This window comes from Neodiprion pinetum, chromosome 2 (genome assembly GCF_021155775.2).
Source record: "Neodiprion pinetum isolate iyNeoPine1 chromosome 2, iyNeoPine1.2, whole genome shotgun sequence".
Classification (NCBI taxonomy): domain Eukaryota; kingdom Metazoa; phylum Arthropoda; class Insecta; order Hymenoptera; family Diprionidae; genus Neodiprion; species Neodiprion pinetum.
In genome coordinates this window covers 11,614,956-11,642,663 of record NC_060233.1, presented here as the reverse complement: position 1 = coordinate 11,642,663, position 27,708 = coordinate 11,614,956, and the positions used below count along the sequence as shown (strand labels likewise).

Genomic DNA, 27,708 nt, shown 5'->3' with positions numbered 1-27,708 from the left:
CGAGCATTGGCAATTTCTCTACTAGTCTCTGGTGCTGAGCATATATGTGCTGAGTAACCGTGCGAGAGAGACGGAAATAGGTTGTTGACCGTTCGTGGTTTTGAAATCTATTTCCGTCTCTCTCGCTCAGCCTGGATCCCTCGATAGCGGCGACACTCATGGTCACCAGGCGAAACGGCCGGTGTTTCCAGTTGGCAACACTGATGAACTACCTGTCCCCTCTGCCTACCTGTCGACAAACGAAAATTTCAAATGTACTACGGTACAACGGTCGGAAAGTGATTTTCAATGCGAGTGACATGAGAGCTTGAAAAAAAAGCAGGAAAAATAAGTACGGCTGGACCGTGAGTCTCTAATGAAAAGTGGATGAATTGTAAAAAAGAGAGAAATATATTTGGATTCTGAAAAGCATTAAGGTAAAATTATCGCAAGTTAATTCACAGCTACGATAAATTTGGTGACGTCTATAATCGGAATGAATCGGAACTGTGCATTTGAAAGCAACATACCTTTTCACTGATTTTACTTTTAGCTGGTTTCTTTAATAGCTGTAATTTCTTCACATAATTGCGCGAGCATTAACCCTTAGTCTTTTTCAGTGGACATACGTTTCAGAAATTCATGACAAAAACTTTACTCATCAGATTTTTTCTTCTACGGATTACAATTTGTCAGTAGTTGCAATACCTGTTTGACAAAAAATATATGTCGAAGACTGTACCGTCATCTAAGTATATTTTCTAGTCCAAAAAGTGTAGCTAAAGTAAATGAAACAAGATGCGTGTAATTTTCGTTTTCGTTTCTAATTTTATAGGCTATTTGACATCGACATTCTTTTTGTTAGAACAAAACATTTATGTTTCTAAGGTAGTCTCAAATGTGATGAAGAAAATAAAAAAGCTCGAAACCTATTACTGTAAAGTTATATACTTGAAAAGCATTACGTGTCCACTGTAATGGACATCCGTTGTTTGTGCCAATTTATTTTTATGTATAAATGACATGGAAGGATTGTGCAGTTTTTTCTATTGTGTGCTTCAATCCCCTTCCTAAACAACTATACTAGCCTGTGAAGGACGCGTCAACAAATCAGGTGTTTTCTCTTTTAAATTTAAATTCATTTCTTCAAAAGTTAACTTGAAATTCTTTATATTGTGAAGAGAAAAAATACTTTAATTTTCTTGATGCTTGAAGTTCGTTACTGTGTTTGTTGTATGATTAAGTTTTCATTGGTTGAAACAGTCAATGATGACAAGATGCAATTCATAGAATGATGCTTTTAATACCACGTTTCGGCAGGACCCCGCCTGCCATACCTTTGTAATCCTGACCCCTCTGATGTTCGAGCAAAATTCAGTTTTCTCGTAATCATGTAACTGTTCAACAACTATAACAGAAGTGTCTTTGAACAAAGTAATTGTGTACAAATTATATCTGTTACTTCAAAAAAAAATACATTTCACAGATGCTTTGAAATGACGTAACGAGGCTAAAGTGGTTTTCTGCTGTTGCAAATTTAATGTTTGTTAATTAATTTTCATCTTGACATATTTTATAGATGGTTGATGCTTCGGTCAACGTCGCCCTGAGGATCAGACCTTTGGTTCAAACAGAGATTGAGAAAGGCTGCCAGACATGCGTCGCAACAGTGCGTGGCCAACCACAGGTTCAGGTGCTGGGTACTGACAAAGCCTTTACGTTTAATCACGTATTTCCTCCTGAAGTTAACCAGGAAACATTTTATAATACAGCAGTCAAAGGAATGATAAATAATCTCTTCCAAGGTAAAAATATCAAAGACTTACAGTTGCTCACGCTTTTTAATTTTTCAACTTACTCTTATGAAACCTACATTTCTCAACCATGTCTATTTGATTTGCCATCATATTTTGCATCACTCATTCCAGACTTTTTATTCCAAAACCATCTACTCGCAGCAGTGTTATGGCATTAATTATCTGTATGTCAATACCAGAGACTATCATTTTCCTTACGTACTGTTTTTAAAATTATCATATGGCTCTTTATTTTGACGACATTATCGTGTTTATTTGTTAGGATATAACGTAACTATATTAGCATATGGCCAAACTGGAAGTGGTAAAACCCATTCCATGGGGACGTGTTATAAAGGAGGTAGTGAAGAGCTTGGTATCATCCCTCATGCAATAAATGACATTTTCCAAATTGTGGAACAACAAACAGACTGCAATTTCGAAATCACAGTCTCTTTCACTGAACTTTATCAAGAGCAACTTTACGACCTGCTCTCCCAAAAATCCCGAGAAAATTCTGTTGTCGATATTCGTGAAGATACACAAGGCATAAAAATACCTGGCTTGACTGAAATCAAAGTTGAAAATGCCACCGCAACATTTCAGTGCCTTAGTCAAGGTTCGCTGGGTCGAGCCACTGGGGCAACAGCAATGAATTCGCAAAGTAGCAGGAGCCATGCCATATTTACTGTCAACATACGTCAAGAGAAAAAAGATGATGTGTAAGGATTTAATTTACTTTACTTTATTAACTTGATCTTTTGGCACTGAGAATCTCTTCTCACAGTCATTGATCGATATACTTATTGTTAGATTAATGTCTGCAAATGATTATTCTATACGATGTACAAAGAATTATTCACATATACTTGACAAGTTGACCGATCGTTAAAATGACATCTGGGTACCTGAGTTTGAATTTTACTGTAATTTTGATGGATTGTTTACTGTTTAAAAACGACAAAATTCTCAAATTTCAAATGCAATTGTTTATTTCGAAATGGATTTCACAAAAAGATATTAAAATTAAATTTTTATTTTGTAAAACTTGTCACCAATCTTACCCAAATTAAAAAGAACTCAATTTTGATCATGAAAAAGTATATATTCTTAGTGCATTCTCCTTACTTTTGACATTACAAAAACTCAAATTAGTCAAGTCATTTCATGATAGGAGTAAAATCTCATCAAGAAACATCACACAAGCAACGAATCGTGAAAATCTATTTATCGAATTATTGGTAAAACCAATATTTTGGTGTTACGAAGTCGTACTGCCAAAACATGATAAAAATTTGCCCTCGTGATTCGGTATGCTGAAGAAAAACAATTTAAGAACATCTAACAATTTTTGAATATTTTTTGAAACAGTAACTCTGCAACAACAGCAAAGTTTCATCTGGTAGACCTTGCTGGTTCCGAACGTAGCAAAAAAACCAAAGCCACCGGTGAAAGATTCAAAGAAGGCGTAAATATAAATAAAGGTCTCCTCGCGTTGGGTAATGTGATCTCACAATTGGGAGATGGAACTTCCGGGAGCTATGTTGGGTATCGTGATAGCAAATTAACCAGGTTGTTGCAAGACTCATTAGGCGGAAACTCCATGACTCTAATTATCGCGTGTATCAGTCCTGCAGGTCAGCATGTGAAGTATCAAGAAAAGTAGCTCCATTCAGGACCTTATTTTCATTGAACAAAAGCCACATACTAATATTTGAATTTCATTTGACACAAGACATTCTTTTTTGGTCGAAAATATTTATTTTGGAAAACTACACAACTGTTTGTACAATATGTAGGCTGTGAACAGATAAAATTTTATGACTAAAGTAGGAAACTTTGCTTTAATCTTTCAAATTAATTTGTAACAAATCTGATTTTCTATATCCAGACTACAACCTCGATGAAACTTTGAGTACACTGCGATATGCTGACAGAGCAAGAAGAATAAAGAATAAGCCGATTGTGAATCAAGATCCACACGCTGCTGAAGTAAATAGGTTAAATAAGTTAATTCAAGAATTGAGATTGGCTCTTCTTTCACAAGGAAATACAGTAAATGGTGAAAACGCTTGCCCACCTGAACACAAAGAACTGCAAGCAAAAATACAGATAATGCAAGTCAAAAATAGGGATCTAACTGAACAACTCCATGCAAATCTAGTTGAATTTTTGCATATGAGCGAACGTGCTGATCTGGCAGAAAGCGCCAGTGAAACTCTTAGAAAAAACATTGCTGATCTTTTAAGAGACTTTAAGCAATCTATCGACGACTTCGACGCAAATCCCAATGCCACTGAAGAACATCGATCGGCATTGAAAATCATATACAATAAAATTTTAGGTGTGATTCAAATTCGATCAATTGATGCAGTTTCGTTATTATATAGTGTGAAAACTGACAAACTCTTTTCATTCTTTTCGTTTTTAGAGTTTCAAAGCGATCAAGAAAAGACAGCAAGGGAAATTTTGAGTCACGAATTATCAACAGAGAAACAATTTGTTAATCATGATTCGGCTGATACTAATTTTGCGGATGAAAATTCAGATGATACCGAAACTGGAGGAGTAGATCTGGATATAAAACAAGAGGAGCATACCTTGCAACAGGCTGAGAGGAAAGATGAAGTGAAAAATATAAACAGAGAATTAGCTTTGAAAGAAGAATTGGTTGCAAAACTTATAGCAAACTCTACGCAAATGGTTGAATATTCAAAGGAAATGCAGGAGATGGAATCCGAAATAAAAAAACTGCAGGCAGAAAAAGATGATCTCCAAAAAGTTTTGGTATCAGTTCAATCTAACAATGCTAGCTCCAAGTAAGAAATCACACATTACTTGTATACTTTCATATTACTATTATTAACTGCATGTAAAGATCAATCTTCAGTTTGGTAAATCCTGAAAGTTGGTCGGATAACTTTTTAGTGAAAAAATGAAATGTTTCACAGTACCACAGACTTGTTATTGCACAGTTCTTTTTTGGTTCAATTTTCATTTCGTTTCAGACTCGCAGAAACACGTCGCAAAAAAGTTCAAGAGCTTGAGAAGAAGATATCTGAATTATCTCGCAAATGTATGCAGCAGGGAACGGTTATCAAAATGAAAGAAAAGTCCGAGGCTAAGATAAAAAGTCTGCTCACTGAAATTCAATCAATGAAACGATACAAAGTAAAACTCATGCAGCTGATGCGATCCGAAAGTGAAAAATTCAGACAGTGGAAGCTCACAAGAGAACAGGAGGTTAGAAAATTAAAAGATCAAGACAGGAAGCGACAACACCAAATTGTTCGGATGGAAACACAGCATAGTAAACAGCAGAACGTTCTTAAACGTAAAGTGGAAGAAGCCTGCGCAATCAATAAGAGGCTGAAAGTAAGTATCTCAAAATACCCAGTGTCGCCTCACATCCAGTCAAATGTTTTGAATTCTTTTTAATGTCGAGAATTTTTTATCTTTCATTTTAATCCTCACACTCATCAAAAACGCAGGAAGCACTGGAGAAGCAGAGTAAGGCTCAACAGAAGCGAGACAAGGCGGGCAATACAGTCGGCATACAAGCTTGGGTAACTCAAGAACTTGAAGTGCTCACTAGTACGATAGACGCTGAGCGTTCGTTGGAACGACTAATGCAAGATAGAGCATTACTCACAACAACCTTGACTAAAATTAAAGCAAATAAAGATAAATATGATGCAGCCACCTATGCGAAACAAATTTCCGAACTCACTGAAGATTTACAGTTACGCAGTGCACAAATTGCCGACCTGCAGCAAAAGATTCTTGCTTCTGATCAAGGTAATCAAAGTTAACTTCACCGTGAAACAAAGTACAAACGAAGTTGTCTATACGTCATGTGAAAAATATACTTAATGTATCACTCGAGAAGAAATTAGGTACTTATACTATCTAGTTATCAAACGATGTGATATTTCGTAAATATCTAAGTAACTTATATTCAAGTAACAATAATTGTTGAATTTTTGGTTCTTATCTTTTTATTTCAGAAAACAAGACTAAAACCCGGTGGAATCAAATACAGACAATGATAGACGCAAAGTGTGCTTTGAAGACCCTGTTTGATATTGCAGCTGAAAAAAGTCGAAGCCAGTATGCCAAAACCTATCAATACGATGAACTGATGGTGTGTATTATAAACAGTAATAAACTTTTCAATAGTTTCAGAATATTCCATGACTTGTCACAATTCGCAGTTATTTACTTTTTATTTGTTACACAACGGTTATAGGAAGAGTGTGATGCTCTTAGAATGAAAAATCGACAAATGGAACTCCAACAAAAAGAGCAAATTTTGAAACAGAGAGAACGAGAGGCAAAGCTGAATGCGGAACACGAAGAAGTGGTAGCCCAACTGCTTGATCAACTCCGCGGAGTTAAACCCGTAGCAGAACCTCAATTATGCAATGTAATTTTTTTGAAATTATTATATGAAATATGTTCTCTTTATAATGTATCTATTTCATGTATCTATTCGATTTTTTAAAACTTCGTATACATGTATCTCTAAAGGAGAAAAAACCATCAACCAAAGAATACCCAACACCAAATGCTGAACATTGCGAAGACTATCCATTCACAGATGATAGCTTGTTGGAAGATGATGTCGAAAAAGATCCAGATTGGACCAAAACGCCTCTGTTTAGTCGGATTAGCAAAATCATGGTAAGCCTTTCGTTACTCCCAAATATGGTCTTCCACTGTACATTGCGACAGCAGATTTCAATAAATGCTTTGCTAAATAAAATTTTCCAATCTAATTGTGAAATGTAAATATCGGTGGCAATAGGTTTTCACCCAATGTACAATTCCATTTCTCAATCAAATATCAACTTTCTGAACCCTACTTTTTATGGAAAATGGAAAACGAATGAATCTGTACTTGCTTGATAATTAAGCAGTTTACCTGAATATTTTCCTGGTACATTTTACTATTTACGCTTCCCAATTTACAGAGCTCTGCTGCAGAATCCCGTCCAAATGCTGGAATTATTGGTTCAAAGCGATCATCAGACGGTGATATAAAATGTGCATGCAAATCCAAGTGCCACACGCGTTTATGCACTTGCCGGAAAAATGACCTAGCGTGCATAAACTGCAATTGCAACCCGGAAATATGTTGCAACAGAGACCAAGAAAACGTAACGTTTCTTCTACATATTTTCGAAATTCATCTTTTTTTAGTTATAAAATGAAAACTTGATCATTAATCAATGGTTTTTTTACCCTTCTATTTGAATAATCTACAAGAAAAATACTTTGACTTGCACGTGTTAAAGAATGGTGTTCCTAAACCAAATTTATATTCCTGATAAAAAAAATCTGATAACCCCTAACAGTAACTATTATTCCAATTTCAGATCAGACGAACCATCCTGTTTCCAGATGTTACCAAAGATGATAGTGATGACTCATTTAAGAAACCAACGTAAGCAAATATACAATGATTTTTGTAGATCTTAATAATTTGTAGAAGTAGATACTTTTGTCGGAAAATTTTACCGCCTAATATCATTGACTTATTTCCTTTTTTAAGATCCTTTTTCATTTCGATTCATGTAGTTTTTCTTACCTTATGAATTTACGGTCTTAATTTTATTAGAACGATGATAAAATCATTTGTGTAATGATTTGTAATAAGATAATTTTGTTGCAGCGAAATGAATACATTACCACCTAAGCCAAAGAGATCGAAACCTCAGGACCAAACCATCGAAATCTAAAACATTGCGACAATCATAGAAAAAGCAGAGGATTCCTGTCGAAGGTCAAGCGCATAATTTTATCAACTAAACGAAACACTCTGAATAATTTTGTACATTTCTAATTCATGTTTTTAGCCAAAGGACTAGATATATGAAAATGCAGCTCAATTAAATTTGGCATTAATGAATAACGTACACGTTCATTCTTCATTTTCTCTTTATTGAACAGTTATATTTTTATCTCAGTACAACTTATGACGCTTAGCAAGCTCAAAGGGTAAAGGTAAGTAAATGAAACTATACGCTTTTTTACATAAGCATTGTGTATTCAAAATTATCTCTTCGTAATTCAGGTATTTCAACAAATTTTTAAGTAGTCAACTAAGCTTGAAATTATCGACATGTTTAAAGTAGCTCTATAATACATAATATTATGACTTGATTCCACAACTATTGATGTAGTTTTTTGTCTTCAGTAGATCTTGCATCTCTTTTGATTCTAACAAATAGAGTTGCTTTGACCTTTATCTTGCGATAACTGAGTACTTGTGATAGTGTTTAGTTCAAAATTCCCTTGTAGTAACATCGCGTGAATATCCCTCCTAAGTAATCAGTGTATAAAGTGGGGGCTCATAGAATCCCACATTAGCCATAAACGAAATTCAGAAACTGGCGCCATTTTTTATCGGTCTTGTACAGCCCCCTGCAACTAGATCGAGCGAAAAAGTAAAAAGAGTAACCTAGTATGTCACATAATTTTAGTTCTTATTGAAGGCGCTAGTAGTGCAGTTGCACGGGTTGCACTCTGTAAAGGCCGTAAAGGCACTCTGTAAAGGCCGTAAAGGTAATCGCGCAAACCGTGCAACTGTACTACTAGCGCTCTCTGCCGAGTGTGACAAGATAGACTCGTTTTCTGAAACACGGAGTGACAGGGGGCTGGTCTTGTATAATGCTGATCACGAACCTATAGCTTAACAATTGTATATCATATCAACCATATAACAACCAACTTGGCAATGTCTTCCGTTATATCGACTTGGGGCACTGGAAATTCCCTAGGTGCGAGAGAGAGCTCGATTTGTGACAAGCTCCGTCTTACGTCCAGAGAGAAACCTCTCATCCCTAGGGAATTTTGAGCATTGGCAGCTGTGAATAAGGACGATACAAAACGACTTATTATACACTAGATTAGGAGAAACTCATAAGTCAATTGTCTGTGGTCCACGGTCTTATTGACAGGTCTGGGCACACCAAGCCCCTTCGTATATAACGCAGCGTGACCGTCTTGAAGCCTATGTTTCTCAATTTGTGCACCAAAGACCGGAGCGCTGCAATCTCCGAGGCCGGTGTATGCATACCGTGATGCGTACTAAGTAGGCCTCTCCCTCACTAGCGCTAGCGGCGAAAATTCACAACATCGGCTTCATTTTCGAGCACGGTTTTACTGCCGGAGTGCTGTACAAAAGAGCAAGGTTAGGTATTCGTTGTGATTCGGGATATGTTCCTTTTGACAGAACGTTATAAAGATGTCGATTGTAAGTTTTACGAGTCAACTGAAACACCTGAAAGTCGTCAAAGTACCTTACAGATTCAAGCATAAAGACACACATTGGGTAAGCATCGGATATTTATAATCTGAAAATACACTGTCTTACCGGCACAATTCATTTTACAACTGTCTTGATTTTACCGAAGCATCAGAATGATCAACGACAAAAAAACCTTTTCTTTTCTAGTCGGTGGTAAAGAAAACTAAAACACACACCACCAAAGCTTTGGAACATTTTGATGATTTCTATGACACCGTTTATGGAAGACTGTGGCCGGATGTAAGGACGGCTCTACTTGCTAAAAACAACAAATACATGGCAGTAGTTAACAATTTTAGTGACACAGATAGAATTGCTGAGACATTAGAGGTGAAGTAATCTTATAGTATTCGATTATCTTCAATCCTTTAAACATAAGTTGACTGTACCATCCATAAAAGAATCTTGAAAACAATCAGAACAATTTTTCTACCAGAGGCATGGTTTTATTTTTTTCTTCTGTATTTGCCTGACGATAATTTTTCGAGTATCAGAAACAAAGTTTAGAAAGTAAAACATAAATATGTACCATTTTTTTAGAATTCTGGAGCAATAAATCTGCGAGCAATCTACAAAGCTCAACGTCAATTGTTAAAATCGCTAGAACGAGAAAAAGCAAATCAGAGGAAGTTGAATAACTTGAATAAAGGAATAGACGAATTTCACGCTGCCTCTGAGCAAAGTTTACAGGTCCAATCATCTGGTTTCCCAGATAGTACAGATTCTAAAGATGAGACTGAGGAAGATTCTATGTACTCGAATAATTCTGCTGTTCCGGCAGAATTGTTATCAATTGCTGGCAGTGAAAGCTCAGGGAATTTGGACTTGGATCGAATCATAAATCCACAAAATGAATTATCCATGAGTTCTCTCCACCAATACGTTCCTGCCACACAACTCAAAGGTTTGAACATGATGTGATATTAATCACTTCGAAAACACCATCAAAATAATATCCAGTGATGAATATGTTTTTCCTAAGTCAATTACAAATTACACATTTTAATTAGGCAGTGTCCAGTACTGGCGATATCCTAGGATTTGCAATTTTCATATGGGTACTTTTTTTAAGCTGGAAATTTCCTTAAATGCCTGTGAAAAAAACGCCGGACTTCTCTTTTATTCGTTAAATCTTTTATTCAGAATTAGAATCAATCAACATTATACATTTGTCTACCTTATTAGGCATGGAAGATTATATTTTGGAGTCAGAACACTACGACTACTACAAGAAAGGTTCAGACCTCTCGATTAAGGTCGAGAAGCAACGGAAGTTGAATTTCCCTGAATATCTGAATATTTATACTTTCGAAGAGGAGAACGATACCAGATTTTCATCTCCTCGAAAAGGATCTACTGGTGTTCTAGGTATGCTTTGTTTTTAGTATGTTCTATAACCTTGCACTTTGGCATTGTTAATAGTTTTATTACTTAGATTATTATCTGCTCGATGGTGGCTCCATTCTACCTGTACTGGCCTTGGACCTAAGACCGAATGACCATGTGTTGGACATGTGCGCTGCACCTGGTGGAAAGACGCTAATCACGCTTCAAACTCTTTTGCCTGATTTGATTGTTGCCAATGATACTACATTCTCGAGAGTTAACAGGATAAAGAATGTGATTGATCAGTATTTGGACGGAATGGGCCAATGGGATAAAAAACTGGTAATCTCTCAGAACGATGCCAGAGCTATTGGTGAGCAGGATAAGTTTAACAAAGTAGGTAAAAATGAACGAGACGAAATATGGTTTCAACTAGTACTTTCCGGTTGATTCCCTCCACTGACTCCCTTTATTGCTCAAAAGGCAGTTAGAATGCGAAATAATGAAAGAACCGTTGTGAAAAAAATTCTAAAAAATATCAGATGATTTTTTTTTTTAGAGATTTCTTCTAAATATATGATCAAATGTATCATTTCATTACGATGATTGCAAAACTGCAAAAACTTTCAGATATTTACTTTCTAGGTTCCTGATCATTTCTGAAAATGATATTCGCCAAGGACACCGATTGGCGAGGTGTATTTAATTATAAAAGTAATTTTTTAACGTACATTTCACTCTTTACCACTTTATGTACAAAGTAAAGGTACAATCGCTTGCACGGACTTCTCCGTGCTTTCATATTCATATAACTTATCTAATTGTAAAACTGAGTCTAAAACTGTCAGCTGATCGCGCAGTACGCCGCCATATTGCTCTGGTCACGCCGATAATCCGTATTCCAATTGTCTTCGAGCTTTTTCGGACTTTTCCAACCGGAGAGGGTTAAATGTATGATTGAAATTAAATTTTCCCTTTCATTGTCCATGTTGCCAGATACTGGTTGATGTGCCTTGCACAACTGACAGGCATTCCTTACACGAAAATGACAATAACATCTTCAAGCCATCAAGGATCAAAGAACGATTACAATTACCAGAGATGCAAACGGAAATTTTGCTGTATGTATCCATCAAAGAATTATTTTACACCGAAGTTGCATTAATTTAATTTTTCACAATCGTATTCCTGAACAGAAATGCCCTGAAGATTATACGACCTGGTGGTACCGTTGTGTACTCAACTTGTTCTTTGAGCCCGATACAGAACGACGGTGTCGTCCAAATGGCGCTGAAAAAGTCTTGGGAAGAAACAAATTCGATCTTTATCGTAAAGTAAGATTCTGTCCTCTTTACGTGACTGTGCAATATTAAATCATTGGTTTAATAATTACATTATTTTTGATATCACAGAAACATGTCACCGTCGCTACACCCATTGAAGTGCATCTACAATCTCAGTAGACACGGTCTCAAGTATGGTCAAGTTTTATTGCCTTCTCTTGGCAACAACTTTGGTCCTATGTACTTCTGCAAAATTATCAAAGTTCGGTAAACAAGGTGAGCATATACAACTACTACTGAGATTAATATAATTTTTTCTTAATTCAGTTAATTACAGACACTTATGTGTAAGCATCATTGTCGCAATAAAAATCGTAATCATAACCAGATAGACTTTTTGATATTCATTGCTCTACTTCAGTCGTTGAAATTATCCAAATCCAAAATATCGTAAGATGCTATCTGGTGAATTCAACCTCAAGAATCTTGATACGGAGATCAACAGATAAATCTAACAAACATTTTTCAGACGCCAAAGTGGCATGGCAATTTCATTTTCACTACAGTGCTAAAAGATTAATTGAAAAAGTAACAAAAGAAAGGTGTAACCGCTTGCATTGAGTTTTGCATCTTTTTATCTTCGTGTAAAAACGAGATTAAAACGATCACTTAATCATCCAATGGTATGCCATTTGGCTTTTGCGACGCCCATACTTTGGATCGAGGGGTTATTTATTTCTTGAAATCGGAAACCACTTCATATAAAGAATTATAAATAATTTTAAATTACGGTCAAAGACGCTCGAAATCACTGAATATCTTCAGAATTGGAATCATTTAAAATCGAGCGAAATTATTGGCTATCGTGTAAAATCATTGAAATCTTGTAATCGCTAGTCACCTAATCTGTAAGTGAACAGCCCCTCGCTTTGGATCCTAATGCAAAAAGTAAAGTCAGTAATGAATAAGAGAGAGTACAGAAAAAGGAATATCGGAACAACGTAACGAGCGATCAGCCTTACAGTAAACTTTTGCATGTATAGAATTATTACCTTGCACTATATTAAACATGAGCCAGCTTAAAATTTTCAGCAGTCGATTAGTAGTTTAATAAATCGGTATCAGTCCATTATAATAATAATGCTCTCAATCACGATGCAGCATGTACTAATTCCAGACATTTATGTCATTAATTATCATACTTAAACAAGGTGTAAATAAGTATATAAATTTTACAAAGTTGAAACATCCACGAAAATATTGACAATTATCTGAGATGCAAAGTGTTGAAGATAGGTTACTTGAATCTGATATTTGCATTCGTCTACGGATTTACATATATCTGTTTCTACCTTTACGTCACATCATGGGATAAATGCATGTTAACATTACATCCTACATTTACTTACATCTAATGTCGAGCTTCATTGTAAAATATTTCAATTGAATTCCAAAAATTTACCTCCACCCTGCACGACTTACTATTTTTATAGGAACATCATTGATTTTCAAGTAAATTTGTTACTTAAACATGCTAGACTTATCTGATCGTGTATAATCTTGAGGATTCATGTCTGTGGAAAGAATTCGAAAGGTTTTGTATTGAAGTAAAGTGACAAACTATACAAATATGACACTGATTTAAAAAAAAATTGTGTTGCAATGGAATTCTCCGGGCATTTTTAATTTGGCACAAATTATTAATTAAATAACTTAACATGTAATGTACAAAGTCTGCGGTATCGAAAATATTTTGTATATGAGAATTATGTCTTTCTTATATACTTTACACATTATTTGAACATCTTGGTTGTTCAATTGTCAATAGACCAAAGATATAACATTTGAATTTCTATTCCCAGTCTCGTAATATTTGTCGTTTTATAAGTGGGAAATATTGTTAATATTTTGTTAATCTCACGTTAATTTTCTATGAATCAGTTGAATGTACAGTGAAAAATGTAACCTTAATGCTTGATATGATTGATGAATAAATGAATCATTGAACTTATGATTAATGAATAGTATTAGTATTTTTTCATATTTGATACAAGCATTTTACACGTAGAAATTATCGGCTATAATTTGAAAACCTGATCAATATGAAAATATCATTTAAGAAATCTTCAAGTTACGTGTCGATGCAATGACTTGAGAATTTAAATAATCATTTACAAATGAACAAATGAATTATTTGCTGCACAAATAGTTTGCTATCCTACAGACAAATTTCGAGAACGCAGGGTGGGGACCAAGATTTAAGCTAGGTATTAACATAAATTCGCTCACAAATGGACATTCATTTATAATAACAATGATTCATGAGTAATAGTTAAATTTACCATTTATAAAAATATTCTCTTCTCCTAATGCCTTACCTGTTGCGCTGAGCAATTCGAAAAACAACGCGTTTCTTTCGTTTCGAACATGTGACAAAACTTTTAAAAGTACACTACAGCTTTTTTGATAGATATTCAGCAAATCATTTATGATTCCGTTTAAAAAAGGAAGACGAAATAGAAAATGGTCGATTTCTTGAAACAGAAATTATTCCATCCAATTTGATTAAATTCAATGAATTCCAAAGTAGGGAAAAGTAACTGAAGTTGTCATAAAGAACTGTGCGTAAGGCATTAAGAAGACAATTAAAGCGAAACTCAGCACTTAAGCTACACATCATTTAGCTATTGGGATACAAAATATCGGACGTCATCTTGCGGTAGAAAATGTACTACAAAGATTAACCAGGTCGTATTTAATTATAAAAGCCGGGACTTAACGTATAATTCAGTCTTTACAAACTCACTGCAATGAAATAAAACTGTAACTGCTTTCACAGAGTATCTTGTTGTTCTATATTCGTGTAGTTTAAGTAAAACCGAGGCTGAAACGATCAGCTGGTCGCCAAGTGCGATGCCATCTTGCTTTAGCTACGCCCACACTTTGAATCCCAATTTTGCCACATCAATTCTTCTAAATAAATTATACCGTTTAAAGTTTGTCGTGTTGTTTCAGAGGAACAGCTGCTTGATCCTCTGGCTTATGTGTGCTGGTACCGATCTTATTCCATGACTGCTCTACAGCCGTTCCAAAGATCGTGTAAGCCAATATTTCTACAATGTACAGGGCTACAGTAACGAAGAAAACGATGCGCCAAGCTTCGATGGTATTCTGGAAAAAAGACGTTGAGAGTATTTTATTCAAATAATTTTTAATTTGTTTTTGTTTTTTATTTCAGAAACAGCTATAGTTCGTTCAAAAATTGACTTCATGTTCCGAACTTGCCGAATTGTAGATTGTGAGATTTTGTAAAAGTGTTCAGTTGTATTGTACGAAGAAACCACACGCTTATAGTACCTTACGCTAAATACAACAGCAGAGCTTACATCATATCTCGTTCACTGTACTATCTGGTGAAAAAAGTTCTTAGCCCTTTCTCGTAATTTTTTTCACTATTTTTCCATAAATATACTAAATTATTTTTAAACAATTCCGAGAAAAATTCTGTATCTCTTTTGAAAAACATTAAACTATATTGATAATTTCAGTGATTTTAAGAATCATGTAATTAAGATACTCCTACAAAGTTTCTAGTAATGATTATAATTTGTCGCAGATTTTTTTCACAAAAACTGAGGAACTGTCAGGATTCGTCCTCTGATTAAATATGTTATAATTTCTGAAAATTTTGAAAACACTTTTTCCTAGGGTGATTATAAAACTAAAAAATCGCTGTAAATACTTACATTTCCATTAGTCACATACCCTACAAATACCGGAACAATGAGTCCTGGTATTGTAGCGAAGGTATTTGTGATTGCTACCAAAGTTCCCGCAAAGTTTGGCGCAATGTCAACGTGGTTCGAAAGAAAACCACAAAACATTCCACCTATACATGTTACCCCGACGGTTAAGTAGAACACTGCCAAGCCTCGATTGCATCCAACGTAAGATACGCAGATCAAACACACCATCGGAATGAATGACGCTAAAAAATAAAAGTTTCATCAAAAAATGACATGAATCGAGTTAGCTCTTTTACCAATTTTACCAACGTCAAAATCAACGAATTAAACGTGAATCAATTGTTTTCGTCAAGTGATTTCTGGTAATAAAATCGGGAGGCTCTAAAAATATAATAAATGTGCAAGCGAATTTGTTAATAATTTGACGAATGTTCAATTAATACTCACCAATTAGAGTGGCAATTTTTCTCGAGACAGTAGCTGAGATCCATTTCTTGCCCTGCATAATTGTCAGAATTTTACTCAGAACCATTGTGAAGAGCCACATGCACAGGTATGGCATTGCGGTAAGAAGACCGTTCTGAAAAATAGACGTGTTAAAAAAAACAATAGATCATAGCAATGCTGTGAAATTTCATGAATTGATATCAGACGAAAATGAACCACATTTTTCGACAAGTATTGAATATTCATTTTGAGAAAATTTTTACCTCACTCATTTTGAATTGCAGAATATCGCTCATGAAGATCGGTAATTCGATCAACAGCATGTACCACCCGAAGTTACTACAAACGTGTGCAATTAAAATAGCCCAAAATGGTGGCGACATCAAAATCTTCATCACGGGTACCGGTGGTTTCTGGAAAATCAAAAAATCAAAATATTCAAGTTCAGAACGCTACAAATTCTATTATATTTACATTCAGAATTGAACTTACCGGGGTATTTTCTGTGTTGCTTTGACTTTTTCCCAGCGAGTTCGCAATGAGTTCTTTTTCTTCCCGTGTAATAAACCTCGTTTGCTGTTGCGGAGAATCTTGTACTAAAAATGCCCAGCCGAAGCACCAGATTAAGGATAAAGCTCCTTCCACGTAAAATACCGATTCCCAACCAAGTTGGTCAGCAAGTACACCAGACAGTGCTGTTGAGATTACTGTGCCTAGTGATGTGCCTGTAAATGGCGAAAATTTAATTAAGATTTGGCAAACTGTAATGCTTACTCTGGCGAAAATTACTTTCACATATTTTTACCAATTTCTGACGGTATCTCTTCTTTTTTTTTTATTATAAGAATCTTTGCCAAATTCCAATAATAACTAAGATTTTTGTATAAATTCCAGTTTATATACAATGCAGGAAATTAATTTGGGCTAATTTGCAAAGACTTTCACATTGCTTCAAAATTTTCCGAAAGTTTTCGTAATTCTATCTTTACTGGAAATATTTTTTTACAGATATGTCTAGATCCTTAAAACTGCTTTGAAAAAATTAATTTCAACTGCCTCTAAAAATTTCCAAATTCTCACAGAAACCATCCTAGTTTTCCATGATGCGGTACCATAAAAAATTGCGCAGAAATACAAAAACTGATTTTTTTACATTTTCGATAAAAAAATAGGAATTCTAAAAGAATCGCATGTTTTTTTACCTCGAAATCAGACTTATTTTTGGAATTTTGGCTATATTTTTTGCAGCAAATTTAAGACAAAAACAAAAATATTTAGTTTTTACTGCATTAAAAAAAATCCCCCGAAGATATTAATATAAAATAATGAGATAATTAATGTTTATGTTGCCACAATGGTAGTCGGAGAATTTTATCATAGATTTCCACTCTTAATCTAGAATGTAATTACAGTCTATGGGAATTGTCTAATTTTCTCGTCAGGCTAATGTGGCGTCGGAATGAGTAATCAGCTGATCATTTTAGGTGAATTGAACAAAAATCGAGGCATGGAAGACGTTGTGCAAGCTATTGGACTTTCATTTTGCGATACTTAGTGGATGTGGACTAAAATCTGCGATAAAAAACTACTTTTATATTTAAATGCGGCGCAGTTAGTGATGTTTACTACCAACAGATGGTATTTTCTGACTATAAGGATCCCAGAAATGTGGAGCCAATTGGAGCACTGATATTTTTATTTCGAACACTTGCGGTTATTATACGAATATCGAGGCTAACGCGCGTATAATGACGCATCTATTTTATGTGCAGCGCATTACAGCTACCACTTTATTACCTGCATAAACGATTGAAGACAAAATGCTTCTCTCGTTAGGCGGTGCCCATTTAGCAATCATGACATGCATCGCTGGAAAGGTGACACCCTGAAATAATAAGGCACAGTTTAGTCAGTGATTTTCCACTGGAACATGTCACGGATTGGAACGACAAAATTTTAAATTTTACAGCAACGTTCAATCGCTTTTCTATTCTTACTGACATTTACAAGTCACTTGTTGGAATTAACCATGATGCATCGAAACATGCTTTTGGTTTTTGAATTTCGATCAAGACATGTCACGACAACTGGCAATATAAATGCCTTATAATAATGATGGCAGGGAAGACGTATTAGATTACATGCAGTAATTACTGTAGCACATATTGTAAAACTCACCCCTCCAAGACCTTGAGCAATCCGCATCAATATCAAAACGGAATAGTGAAGATTTGCCGCCACCGGTGACAAAATGGCCGCCACAGCGTTTAACATTACCGATCCATTCATCACCCATCTTGCCGAGAAGAGTTCAGCCACCCGACCACCGGGAAGTTGTGACACCAAGTAGCCCAAAAAGTAGGATGCCAAAATGAGACCCTGTGTCGATTTGTCCCATTGGAAGGGGCCATCCTGTGTACATTCAAGAAACAGTTTCAGTTCACAATCAGTCACCCGATAAAGACGCGTTCATTTCAAGACATATCTCATCGAAGATGATTTTTTTTTTTTAATTAAGAGGTAGGTATTGGGAACCTTGATGCGAGCATGGTTAAAGAAATATGGCGTCGTATTGAGCAATCAGCTGATTATTTCAGGTGAGTTTAACAATTATCAAGCCACATAAGACGCCATGCAAGCTTCTGAACTTTAATTTTGTGACATAAAGTCAATAATGCGATAAGAAATCACAAGGTAGCGTATTATGAATTTGAAGATCCCCATGAAAAATCTTTAAATAAGATGAACGCGGATGCATCGAGTTAAAATCTAAATCAATTGCAATTATGGCTAAAGTTTTTAGTCAAGTTTGGAAAACATTAGACATAACTGAATTCAATCAATGCCAAAAAATCATCATATGGCTGAAACTGATGCACAGATGTCTGCAGTCTAAGTATTCTAATTTGATTCAAGTACTACTTTATTAAACCATTAAAGTCTACCTCAAATAAGATTATAAGAGAATTGCATTTTGTTTGTTTCGATCAATGGTAACACGTAATGGACGGGAAAAGTGAAGGAAAAAAAAATTATAATACACCGATTTAAAATACGGAATTTACAATTCTGGTCGCGTTGCCTCCGCCTCCTTCGTGAACGCACACAGATACATTTTTCTCAGCATCACTTGTTTTATTTTCCTGAGATTCGATGAACGTATGATTCACCATGGCCCCCATGGCCAAACTAAGGTTTACTTTGAATCCGTAAACTATGGCCAGTCCCATAGACCCAGTAATAGCCATCAGGTATCGGGCCGGCAGAAGAACTTTTTTCCCCCCACCATTATCTGCAAAAATTTTAGACTGATTACCTCGATACAAAGACGATTAATTTCGAGCTTTGTACTCATTTAAGTGGAAAGCGATGCGATTTTAGTTGTTTAAGACGATGTTTTTGCCGCAAAAAATGCGATCGGTGCATGTCCAGAATAATGGAATAAACAAAACAAGTTCATGAAATCTATATGCAGAATGGGGTCAGCCTCTGTTGATCTAAAGTAAGTGCGAACGAATGTTACGCCGAGTTTGTTTGTCGCTCATTTTTATAGCTTGGTGTGTGCCAAGTTATTCTGATCAGAGTTACGCAGAGGTCGGCTTAATATGGGCTCGGTTCATCCACGCAGTGTATCGATATTTATTTTATTTTATATCAACTTCAAGTTGAAACTAAATCCAATTTCGCAAATAGTGATATTTTTCTTTAATTGCAATCTAATCGTTTTATATCTATACACAGAAATTTATTTATTTATTTATTTTGAACGAATGCGGTCTTCTGGGTTCAATGATCTCAAAAGCTTGCGTAAACTGACTTTCGCAACCTTGTAGCGTTAAACGTGTAACATGTGTTTGAAACTTTGTTTCTTTTCGTTAATACGGGTGCTTATGGTATTCGTGGCAAATGTCTCAGTCTGTATTTGAACAAGTGCATGAAAAATCTTTTTCTACTCTTCTGATCAATGAATCAAAATCAAAATTTTTTCTTAACCAAAGTTATTGATTCAATCTTTGAATATATGGGAAACAAATATTCTGAAATACTTAAAAAAAAAAAAAAAACAAGGCTGAATTTGGTAACTTTAACGTAACGAAACACCATGGAATAAATCGTTGTACAATTTCAGAAGGACTCTCAAAGAGTTGGCTTTTCAAAATATGAACATCTTTTCTTTGTTGCGATATACTAGGTGAATTTCAGACAATCCTCAGGATGCGAAGCCACGATTTTCCTCAGCATGTGTCGTTAAAGTAACGTTACTAACTTCAACTTCATAAAAAAAAAAAATGTTATTCTCTTGAAATTTATTTGAAATTTCGTGCCAATATCTGAGATCTGTTTATATAATATGAAATCTTTGAAGGTTTTACGTCACGTGAAAACAATCGGGATATATTGACAATTAATCAGAGTTTATAAACTTTTGCTAACTTCGTCGGAGTTTTCAGAATTATTCAGAATTATATCAACAAATAGTCAGGAAAATTTTTACCCTAAGAAAATGATCTCATTGACGGAACGTGTGGGAAACATAATTTTACACTATAAAACAAACGATGATGTGTTAAATAAATTCTTTAAGAATGCTCAGGACGAAGTTATTGAGTCGTGATCAGGGATTCGTAATCAGTTTATTAAGTATAAATGTGCGCGAACAATTCTTTCCACTCTGTGAGCGATAAGATAAAATAAAAACGTAGTACTAGTGGGTCATATGTTGCGATAGTAAGCATAGGTCAAGTATGTGAGTAAGCAATAACTAATATTTATAACGTTATTTATACGGTTCTGTTCGTCGCACATGCTACTTGTTGAATTTTCGAACCAAAACAATTATCACAGTTACCCCAATATGTCCACGCGATTAACTCTGTACACCTTCGTGAAAAATTTAAGCAAATGAATTACATTAACCATAAGAATAGATGTTAACACATGAGTTGATGAAAAATATTCTCAGAAACTTCTTATCATTGTATTCATAAATTTTTCTTAACCATATTTTCGGGCAGTTTTGTGAAAAATTTTGTATTATTTGTAAAAAGTTTGAGTTATTTTAGATATTATCTGAAGGATTGGCAAAAATTGTAGATTGTTTCTGGAAATAGCTCGTATTCTTTGAAAACTTCGTTTTTTTGAAACTCCGAAAAATTCTTCCGATTTTACGAGTATTTCTCACCAGATCGACCGATCTTAGTTGATATCGAAACAATTTCTAGACAAAAGTCATACTTTTTGAAAGACTACGAGCTCTGATGTTTCTGCATATTTTGTGACAATATCGCGTTACGAAAAGCTAGATCAACTAATGGGAATGAATTTCTGAATGTTTTTGTTCAGATTAGGTTTAATTAAAGTGATCAACTCGTGAAACATGATGCAGAAAGTTCCTCATAGTCCAATTATTCAGGGTTCAAACATTTGACATCATAGATCCTGATCAAATGGCACGGTGAAAATCAGTGAAAGTCGCGCTAAGGTCACGTGAGGAAGATTCAGATATTGCTGGAGGTCAGAGGGGCGAATTGTCGAAATTGGGCGGAGGCGCCAAGGTCGATCAAAGTTAAAGCCGCAAGCGGCGTGGGTTCAAAACTCTCCTTAACGCACCGTAATGTCAACCAAGGTCAAAGGGTTTGTAAGGCTCACAATTTCTGAGAAAAAAAAAAAACGAAAATCACTTGTTTTTTTTATTTCTCATTACCTTTTTCCAAATCTTGAACACATTCACCAAATGAAGAAATTTTCTTAAAAATTTCGTACTGAATAACTCCGGAATTCGATGTTTCGGACAAATTTTTGGAAATCTCCCACTTTTTACAGAATTCTTCAGAGATGCTTAACGTAAAGATGTTGAAGTATAAAAATCCGCTTCAGAGTTTTACAGAATAATTGTTATTGTTTATGCTTATTTTGTATAATTTATATAAATCCATTCCTCGAATGATGTTCAATTTTGCTCGAAATGTTACACTGAAATTATCCGACTGCATTCTGAAAATTCCCGATTCACAGAATTTTCCGTAATTTTCCAGCAAACTTTAGAGAAAATAATTAAACACACGTGTTTCATTCCATACGAGGAGAAGAATTTTTTAAAACGAATTGTTATTTTTCACTGATCCGGCAAGGTTAGCCAAGGTTAAATTCTCCATGAATGGTTCCCCAGGGGAAAGAGAAGTCGATAATTTAGACTGGTAGCACATTTTGTCATTATGCCGAATGAAATATCTTCTGTAAATATTCTTCTCGTAAATATTGACACTGCGTTCTAGATATCCTCGCTGGCACGTGGGTCAGCTGTCAGGTTCGTAACATCGAGTAGCATAAATTTTTCTACCCAAGGACACGCAAGGTTAAAGTTTTTGTAACGTATAATAAATGAAATATATATCGACTTCATTCATTTTCAAATTCGAATATAATCATCGCCTTTCTCTAGGAATTCAATTTAACTTTTGTATTCGAAACGGATGTATTTTTTTTAATTTTTTTTTTATGCTTCCCGCGCTACCCAATGCTGATGGAATAAGTAAGCCCATATCCCGAGATGATCATTCTCATATCAATTACTTTTATATCAGGTATATTGCGATGTACGACTTGTTGAAATGATTGATGACATTGCCACGAGTTTAATATAACTTAGTCTTCGGTATGTTTGCTCGCATTTCAAAACAATGGCCATCGGCACCATACACGTATAATTGTTAAACTTTTCTATATGCACACAAAAGTTATTTCAAATTTTTAAAAGCGATTCCGTATAAGAAAAATTGGCGGGAAATTTGGATCTTTCGAAAACACAAGAGCAAGGAATAAAAGGTTGCATTTTCCGGAATCAACAGTTAATCGGGCATTGACCCCCACAATCGTGACAAACCGGAGTTCCAGTCTTCCTTTCACCTGCACAGAATATCTATGTCCTGCCATTTGACGCCCTTGACATGACATTGAGGTGAATTTTCCTGCGACCTATTACTCATCATCAACTTATAAATAACAACTTACCGATTCGATCAGTTCCCACTGCCATACTTGATTTACTTTTTTAACTAAGCCACTGTTTATATCCTCCAATGAATAAAAAGAAAAAAAAATTTCTTGCCCGGCGGTGAAAACTAATACAAATTCACCATGAAGCCAGAATAATGAGTGACAGGCATCGACAGCATTTAGCTGTCATTAATTATTTTATCATAAAAATATATTTTGACAGAATATGGAACAATGAAATACGACACGTGGCTTTTGAATATTGTATTGATATTCGTTACTCCTCCTTATTATCGTTGACAATTTCAATGACTTTTCGGTAAAAAGCCAAGGCGTGAACAGAGTGCTCAATATCGCAATTACAATTTTTCAAACACGACCCGATCCGCTGGCTCGTTTTCGCGCGCTGAGAAACTTGCAGTAAGCTTCGAGAACGTGGAGCTTTCAAGGATTGATGGAACGTACTGAGGCGCCGGTCGAATCTCGCCGCCTGGTGCTATCTATAAACGCACGTACACATCGACCCACTCTTATGCTTTCGTTGAACTCGATGAGGAACACGGCGAGCTTCGGGCAGTTTCGCGGAACTTGCGCAGAATATGGCATCGATTTATACGTAATTCTCTTTTCCACAGTGATGCCCAGTTCGCAATTAATACGGGACATCCGAACATGGGAGTAAAAACGTGGCGCATAAAACCTGACGTTAACAAAATGCGGCTGTCGAACAGCGACATATTTAATTTTAAAATACAGACTTCTCTTCTCCAGTTTTTTGTGCATTCCTTGTTAAAAAAAAAATAAAGTCTTCACAGCTTTCACTAAGTTCTCGGCGCTTTTGTGTACATACCGGTATTTTCAACAAGCCTGTTTCCAATATTTACGCAGCGTTCGGAAAATGGACTAAACCGCTGTGAATATATACTTGCAATTGATTTGAGGTTACGGCACGTATTGTACTGTTTAATTGAATTTGCCATTTTTCAACAATGTTTTTAACTTACAATTAGTTTCTACATTCAAGATCAATTTATGAAACGTACGAGTTCCTAAAATTTTAAGTTGACTTATCACTGAGGAGATGAAAAGCTCATAAGATACTATGTGGTGAGTCTCTCGATAAAACAGGAACGTTTGATATCTGCTTCACCCGAAAACTAGCAAGTCTCACGAGCCTTGCATTTTAAAGCCGTAGATACAGATTTCACGGTTTTTTAACTATGACAACTGTATATCTTCACAAGTCTTTTACCGTTCTAAATAAGTTCAAAGTTCAAAAACGAAAGCACCGATTCTTCTTAGACTATGAAGTCAACTCGCTAGCTACCAAACTATTTTACTAATGTAATTTGTTTTTCATATATCTTTAGTTAGAAAATACAAATAAGATTCGTTGTTCGTTAATATAATTAATTACAAATTATAACCAGGTGATCCTCAATACTGGCAGGAGATATATGAGGCATTCCACGCCAAGTCAACCATCGTTGTTATATTTCAAAAAATCATAAGTAAAACAAATTTAATCAAAGAAAATCTGAAAAATTTCAGGGTCTCGACTGTTTTGTAGTTGAAACAATACATACAAATTTATGAAAAACATAAAATATGGTGAGTGTCTGATGTTGGTTGAATTAGCGTGGAATATCCTGTATATATTAGAAAAATTTTCACTTCATTAAAAACGTTATAAAAACGATGAGTGCAGAATTAAGTGAAGTTGTGAACCACTGTGGGATCCTGGCATTTCGCGCTTACATGCCTCTTCTCACGTAAAACACTGAACCACATGCTAAATGAACATCACGTACATACACAACGTACAACTTACTACGTACACTTTCAGATGCAGGAAATCAGTTGCCGGTGTGATAAGCACCTAAACCACAAGGATATGTACTAAAACTCGAGCCTTTGCAATAAATACATTCTTTTGCGTTTATAATAAATATCAGATTATTTCTGAAAATTAACCTATATAAACTATAATTTCTCCAAAAATCACGGAATAATGCGCCGACTAACCGTAAAAAACGATTTCGCAGATTCTTGAAACGTGAAAACGAAGGATTAAGAGAAAACGCAGACTTTTTAAAATTGTAAAATATTCAAAACTATTTTTACCTCTTTTACGAAATTCACTTTATTGTCGATGGTTCAAAAACGTTTGGCAAAATCTTCGATCATATCCAATTCTCAAATGTAATTCGAATTTTGAGGACTTATTGAAAATGTATTTCGAAATAATCTAAGTTTTTGGGACTACTGGAACAATTTTTTAGAGTTCGTAAATAACGGGTTTATTCTGCGTAACGTTGCGCCACTGTTCAAATAAGTTACGTGTATTTCGTCAGTCAGTAACTCAGGTCTCGACTATCTGATGCAATACCAAGTTATGATCGTGTCACATCTGGAGGGGGCACCAGCAGGAATAATTAGCTGAACTTTCCGCGTAAGAATTTTTAATAGGCAACTTATAATATTCTTTTTCAATCACACTATGTAGTTTTACGGGTTTTTTATCCGTAAATCCGTTTTATTCTTCAGTGATCTCTCGAAAACGAGTTATAGAAAAATATTCTTAATCAAAAGATAAAAAAAAAGATACAGGCAATTGCAGGCGTTAAATTATCAAAAAAACAGTTGCAATACTGCATATTACAACTTTAAGGGCATGCAATAGTTTTTCTTTGCCGGTTTTTTATGTACAGTTTTTCGTTTCATTGACAAACCAATGAACGGTATCGATTAAAACTTGATCGGTTAATTATCGGGGTGGTATGGAACGGTGGAAAGTATCTCACTTGCAAGTAAAAGTAGAGCAGTTCCACATGAAATCAGCCACGAAGTTAGGAAGTGAGAGAACGAGATAGAGGACACATACGACTCCCTATCCTCGGTCTCCTCTTTGTACGAATCTTCGTGCCCTCACTCCTGTATACCCGAACACAGTGGCCACTGGCCAGCGAAGAAATGCAAACATCTTTTATGCAACGCACGAATGCGAAGTGCTACTTCTTGTGCCTGCAGAGAGAAGCGTAAGTGGCGCTGTACACGCAGGGATAGAATAAAAATGCCGCGCATGCGTAAATCGGTTGTATTTTACTTTGCGCACTAGTGCTTTCCACTACATCCGCGAATCGCTCGCATGCTGTCAAGGTAGAATTATAGATAACCTTCAAACGATTGAATCATTTTTATACGTTGTGAAGTTTTTGGGAAAACAAAATTGTTCATTTTTTTGTCTTGCTTTTTCGTTATCTCAGAGACTAAAAAAACGAAATTACTGCGCCTCGCACAGCACTTCGGAGTCGAAGACTATTTTGCAAATTTGACATATACAGTAAACGAACGACTATAAACGAACATAACTATGGAATAAGACTGATTTAGCCAAAATCTGCAAGAAATATCTTAAAGCCGATGCTTCAAGTTCTAAAATAATTTTTTTACTGTTCTTTACGTACACTTTTCGCGAAATTACGCAATTTTGATAATGATAATTCGTGGCCCGGTAATTATTGTGAGCTGTGTATATATTGCCGTTGAAATTTGGGAGAATCCGCCGGCAGATAGGCAACTGAAGTTACCTCTGGGGTACTTGTTGCATTTAAAATGTAACATCGGTTGCCTACCTACCGGCGAAGCCTCGTCCGCATTGTTAACCCTCAAGGAATCCTCTAACTATAAATCTACTAATCTACAGAATAACTAGCTTATCAGTGTTAGTAACTAGTTATTCTATATATCAACGAGCCGTATCAGTTAAAGTACAGATTGCAGCAAATTTTATTATATTTCAATCAGTCATTGCATACTTATCGAATACAACTTTCCTCACAACTAATTGCAGTATTGAAAACAGGAAAGATATAGAAAACTGGTTAAAGCGACTGAATTTTTGAATCTACTATCCTCCGGTATGATCTCTGTAGAAAATCTCCTATATTGTATTAGTATGAAGTAGTAAATACCTACTTTGATTGACTTGTTTTTGGTCTATAGAAGGCTATCATTGGAGCGTGCATTCCGACGCTGACTCGTCAAAGAATGGAATAAATATTTATTTTAAACCTAATGGTTACCTCTTCGTTCTCCTGTACAATAACTGGTTAAAGTAGGTATACACAATGCATTCATTTCACACTTTAACTATATTATAATTTATTCTATAGAATAACGAGTTGGTTAACTAGTAGAATAACTAGTTTAATGCCTAGTTATTCTATACAATAACGAATCGTATAATTTACTGGCGACATATGCCTGTATCAATTTGTTATAAATTAATTTGATATTTTAACAAAACGAAAGCTGTTGCTGTTTCTTTTCTCACTGCCTCGATAATTTTATACGTCGCACGTTGTGGTGTAAATATATTATGTGTACATTGTATAAATTTCAAGTATCTAGGTCAACTCATCAACGCCCAATGTCATTTCAAACGTTACAATCGAAGTGAGCTGAAATATTGAAATGAACTTGCATTAGCACAATTGAAAACATAAAATGCTTTGACACAGATATTTTTTAAGAAGGTTTAAGATCAACGATTCTTCTTCGTAAATTGTATCTCTTTGATATACGTCTTGAAGATGTATTCATCAAAGTTACATATTTTTATATAAAGAATAGTATCGAAATTATAAGCATGAGTCTAGATATCGATTGTTCGTTTATAATCGATGAACTATTTTATTCAAGATTATTCTCTACAATATTCCACTGAGAAACTTTTTTCCCGATTTGTTGATATCGTTGAGTAGTTAATTTTTCAAGATTTCACTGATATTGATTTTGATCAATGAATATTAATACTGAAT

At 35.2% G+C, this 27,708-nt stretch overlaps 4 protein-coding genes across 12 annotated transcripts in view; 3 read left to right on the top strand and 1 right to left on the bottom strand.

The window, feature by feature from the left end:
• The first annotated feature begins 129 nt into the window (after nucleotides 1–129).
• Nucleotides 130–7,671, top strand: LOC124212052 (chromosome-associated kinesin KIF4-like). Its single transcript, XM_046611760.2, has 14 exons — nucleotides 130–416; nucleotides 1,559–1,784; nucleotides 2,059–2,497; nucleotides 3,147–3,412; nucleotides 3,667–4,119; nucleotides 4,207–4,594; nucleotides 4,784–5,150; nucleotides 5,267–5,573; nucleotides 5,783–5,919; nucleotides 6,025–6,201; nucleotides 6,306–6,458; nucleotides 6,749–6,934; nucleotides 7,154–7,221; nucleotides 7,450–7,671. Exons 2-14 carry the CDS (start codon nucleotides 1,559–1,561, stop codon nucleotides 7,514–7,516), a joined length of 3,234 nt encoding a protein of 1,077 aa, XP_046467716.1. The 5' UTR covers nucleotides 130–416; the 3' UTR covers nucleotides 7,517–7,671.
• Nucleotides 7,672–8,833: 1,162 nt separating this feature from the next.
• On the top strand, nucleotides 8,834–15,714 carry l(2)10685 (5-methylcytosine rRNA methyltransferase l(2)10685). Of its 2 annotated transcripts, XR_011176310.1 has the most exons (10): nucleotides 8,834–9,111; nucleotides 9,235–9,417; nucleotides 9,628–9,991; nucleotides 10,273–10,455; nucleotides 10,523–10,809; nucleotides 11,410–11,534; nucleotides 11,610–11,747; nucleotides 11,826–11,972; nucleotides 14,712–14,795; nucleotides 14,935–15,714. XR_011176310.1 is itself a non-coding variant. In XM_069133295.1 (9 exons), the coding sequence occupies exons 1-8, from the start codon at nucleotides 9,025–9,027 to the stop codon at nucleotides 11,965–11,967; spliced, it is 1,509 nt and encodes a 502-aa protein (XP_068989396.1). In that variant the 5' UTR covers nucleotides 8,834–9,024; the 3' UTR covers nucleotides 11,968–11,972; nucleotides 14,712–14,851. The 2 variants fall into 2 exon arrangements, 1 of the variants encoding a protein (XP_068989396.1); XM_069133295.1 differs by lacking the exon at nucleotides 14,935–15,714 and having other exon boundaries at nucleotides 14,712–14,851.
• MFS3 (major facilitator superfamily transporter 3) lies at nucleotides 11,826–25,205 on the bottom strand. Of its 2 annotated transcripts, none has more exons than XM_046610075.2 (9): nucleotides 25,010–25,205; nucleotides 18,955–19,181; nucleotides 18,068–18,301; nucleotides 17,687–17,774; nucleotides 16,382–16,614; nucleotides 16,153–16,302; nucleotides 15,890–16,022; nucleotides 15,443–15,684; nucleotides 11,826–14,867 (listed from the first exon to the last, which is right to left on the bottom strand). In XM_046610075.2, the coding sequence occupies exons 2-9, from the start codon at nucleotides 19,135–19,137 to the stop codon at nucleotides 14,688–14,690; spliced, it is 1,443 nt and encodes a 480-aa protein (XP_046466031.1). In that variant the 5' UTR covers nucleotides 19,138–19,181; nucleotides 25,010–25,205; the 3' UTR covers nucleotides 11,826–14,687. The 2 variants fall into 2 exon arrangements, with proteins under 2 accessions (XP_046466031.1, XP_046466029.1); XM_046610073.2 differs by lacking the exon at nucleotides 25,010–25,205 and adding an exon at nucleotides 22,901–23,386.
• LOC124211228 (xaa-Pro aminopeptidase 1-like) overlaps nucleotides 23,494–27,708 on the top strand; it is a 16,549-nt gene continuing 12,334 nt past the window's right edge. For 2 of the 7 annotated variants that reach the window (XM_046610068.2, XM_069133293.1), the window contains exon 1: nucleotides 24,005–25,337. The gene's annotated coding sequence lies outside the window, so the exon portion shown is untranslated. The other 5 variants (XM_069133292.1, XM_069133290.1, XM_046610071.2 and 2 more) reach the window with 5 other exon arrangements.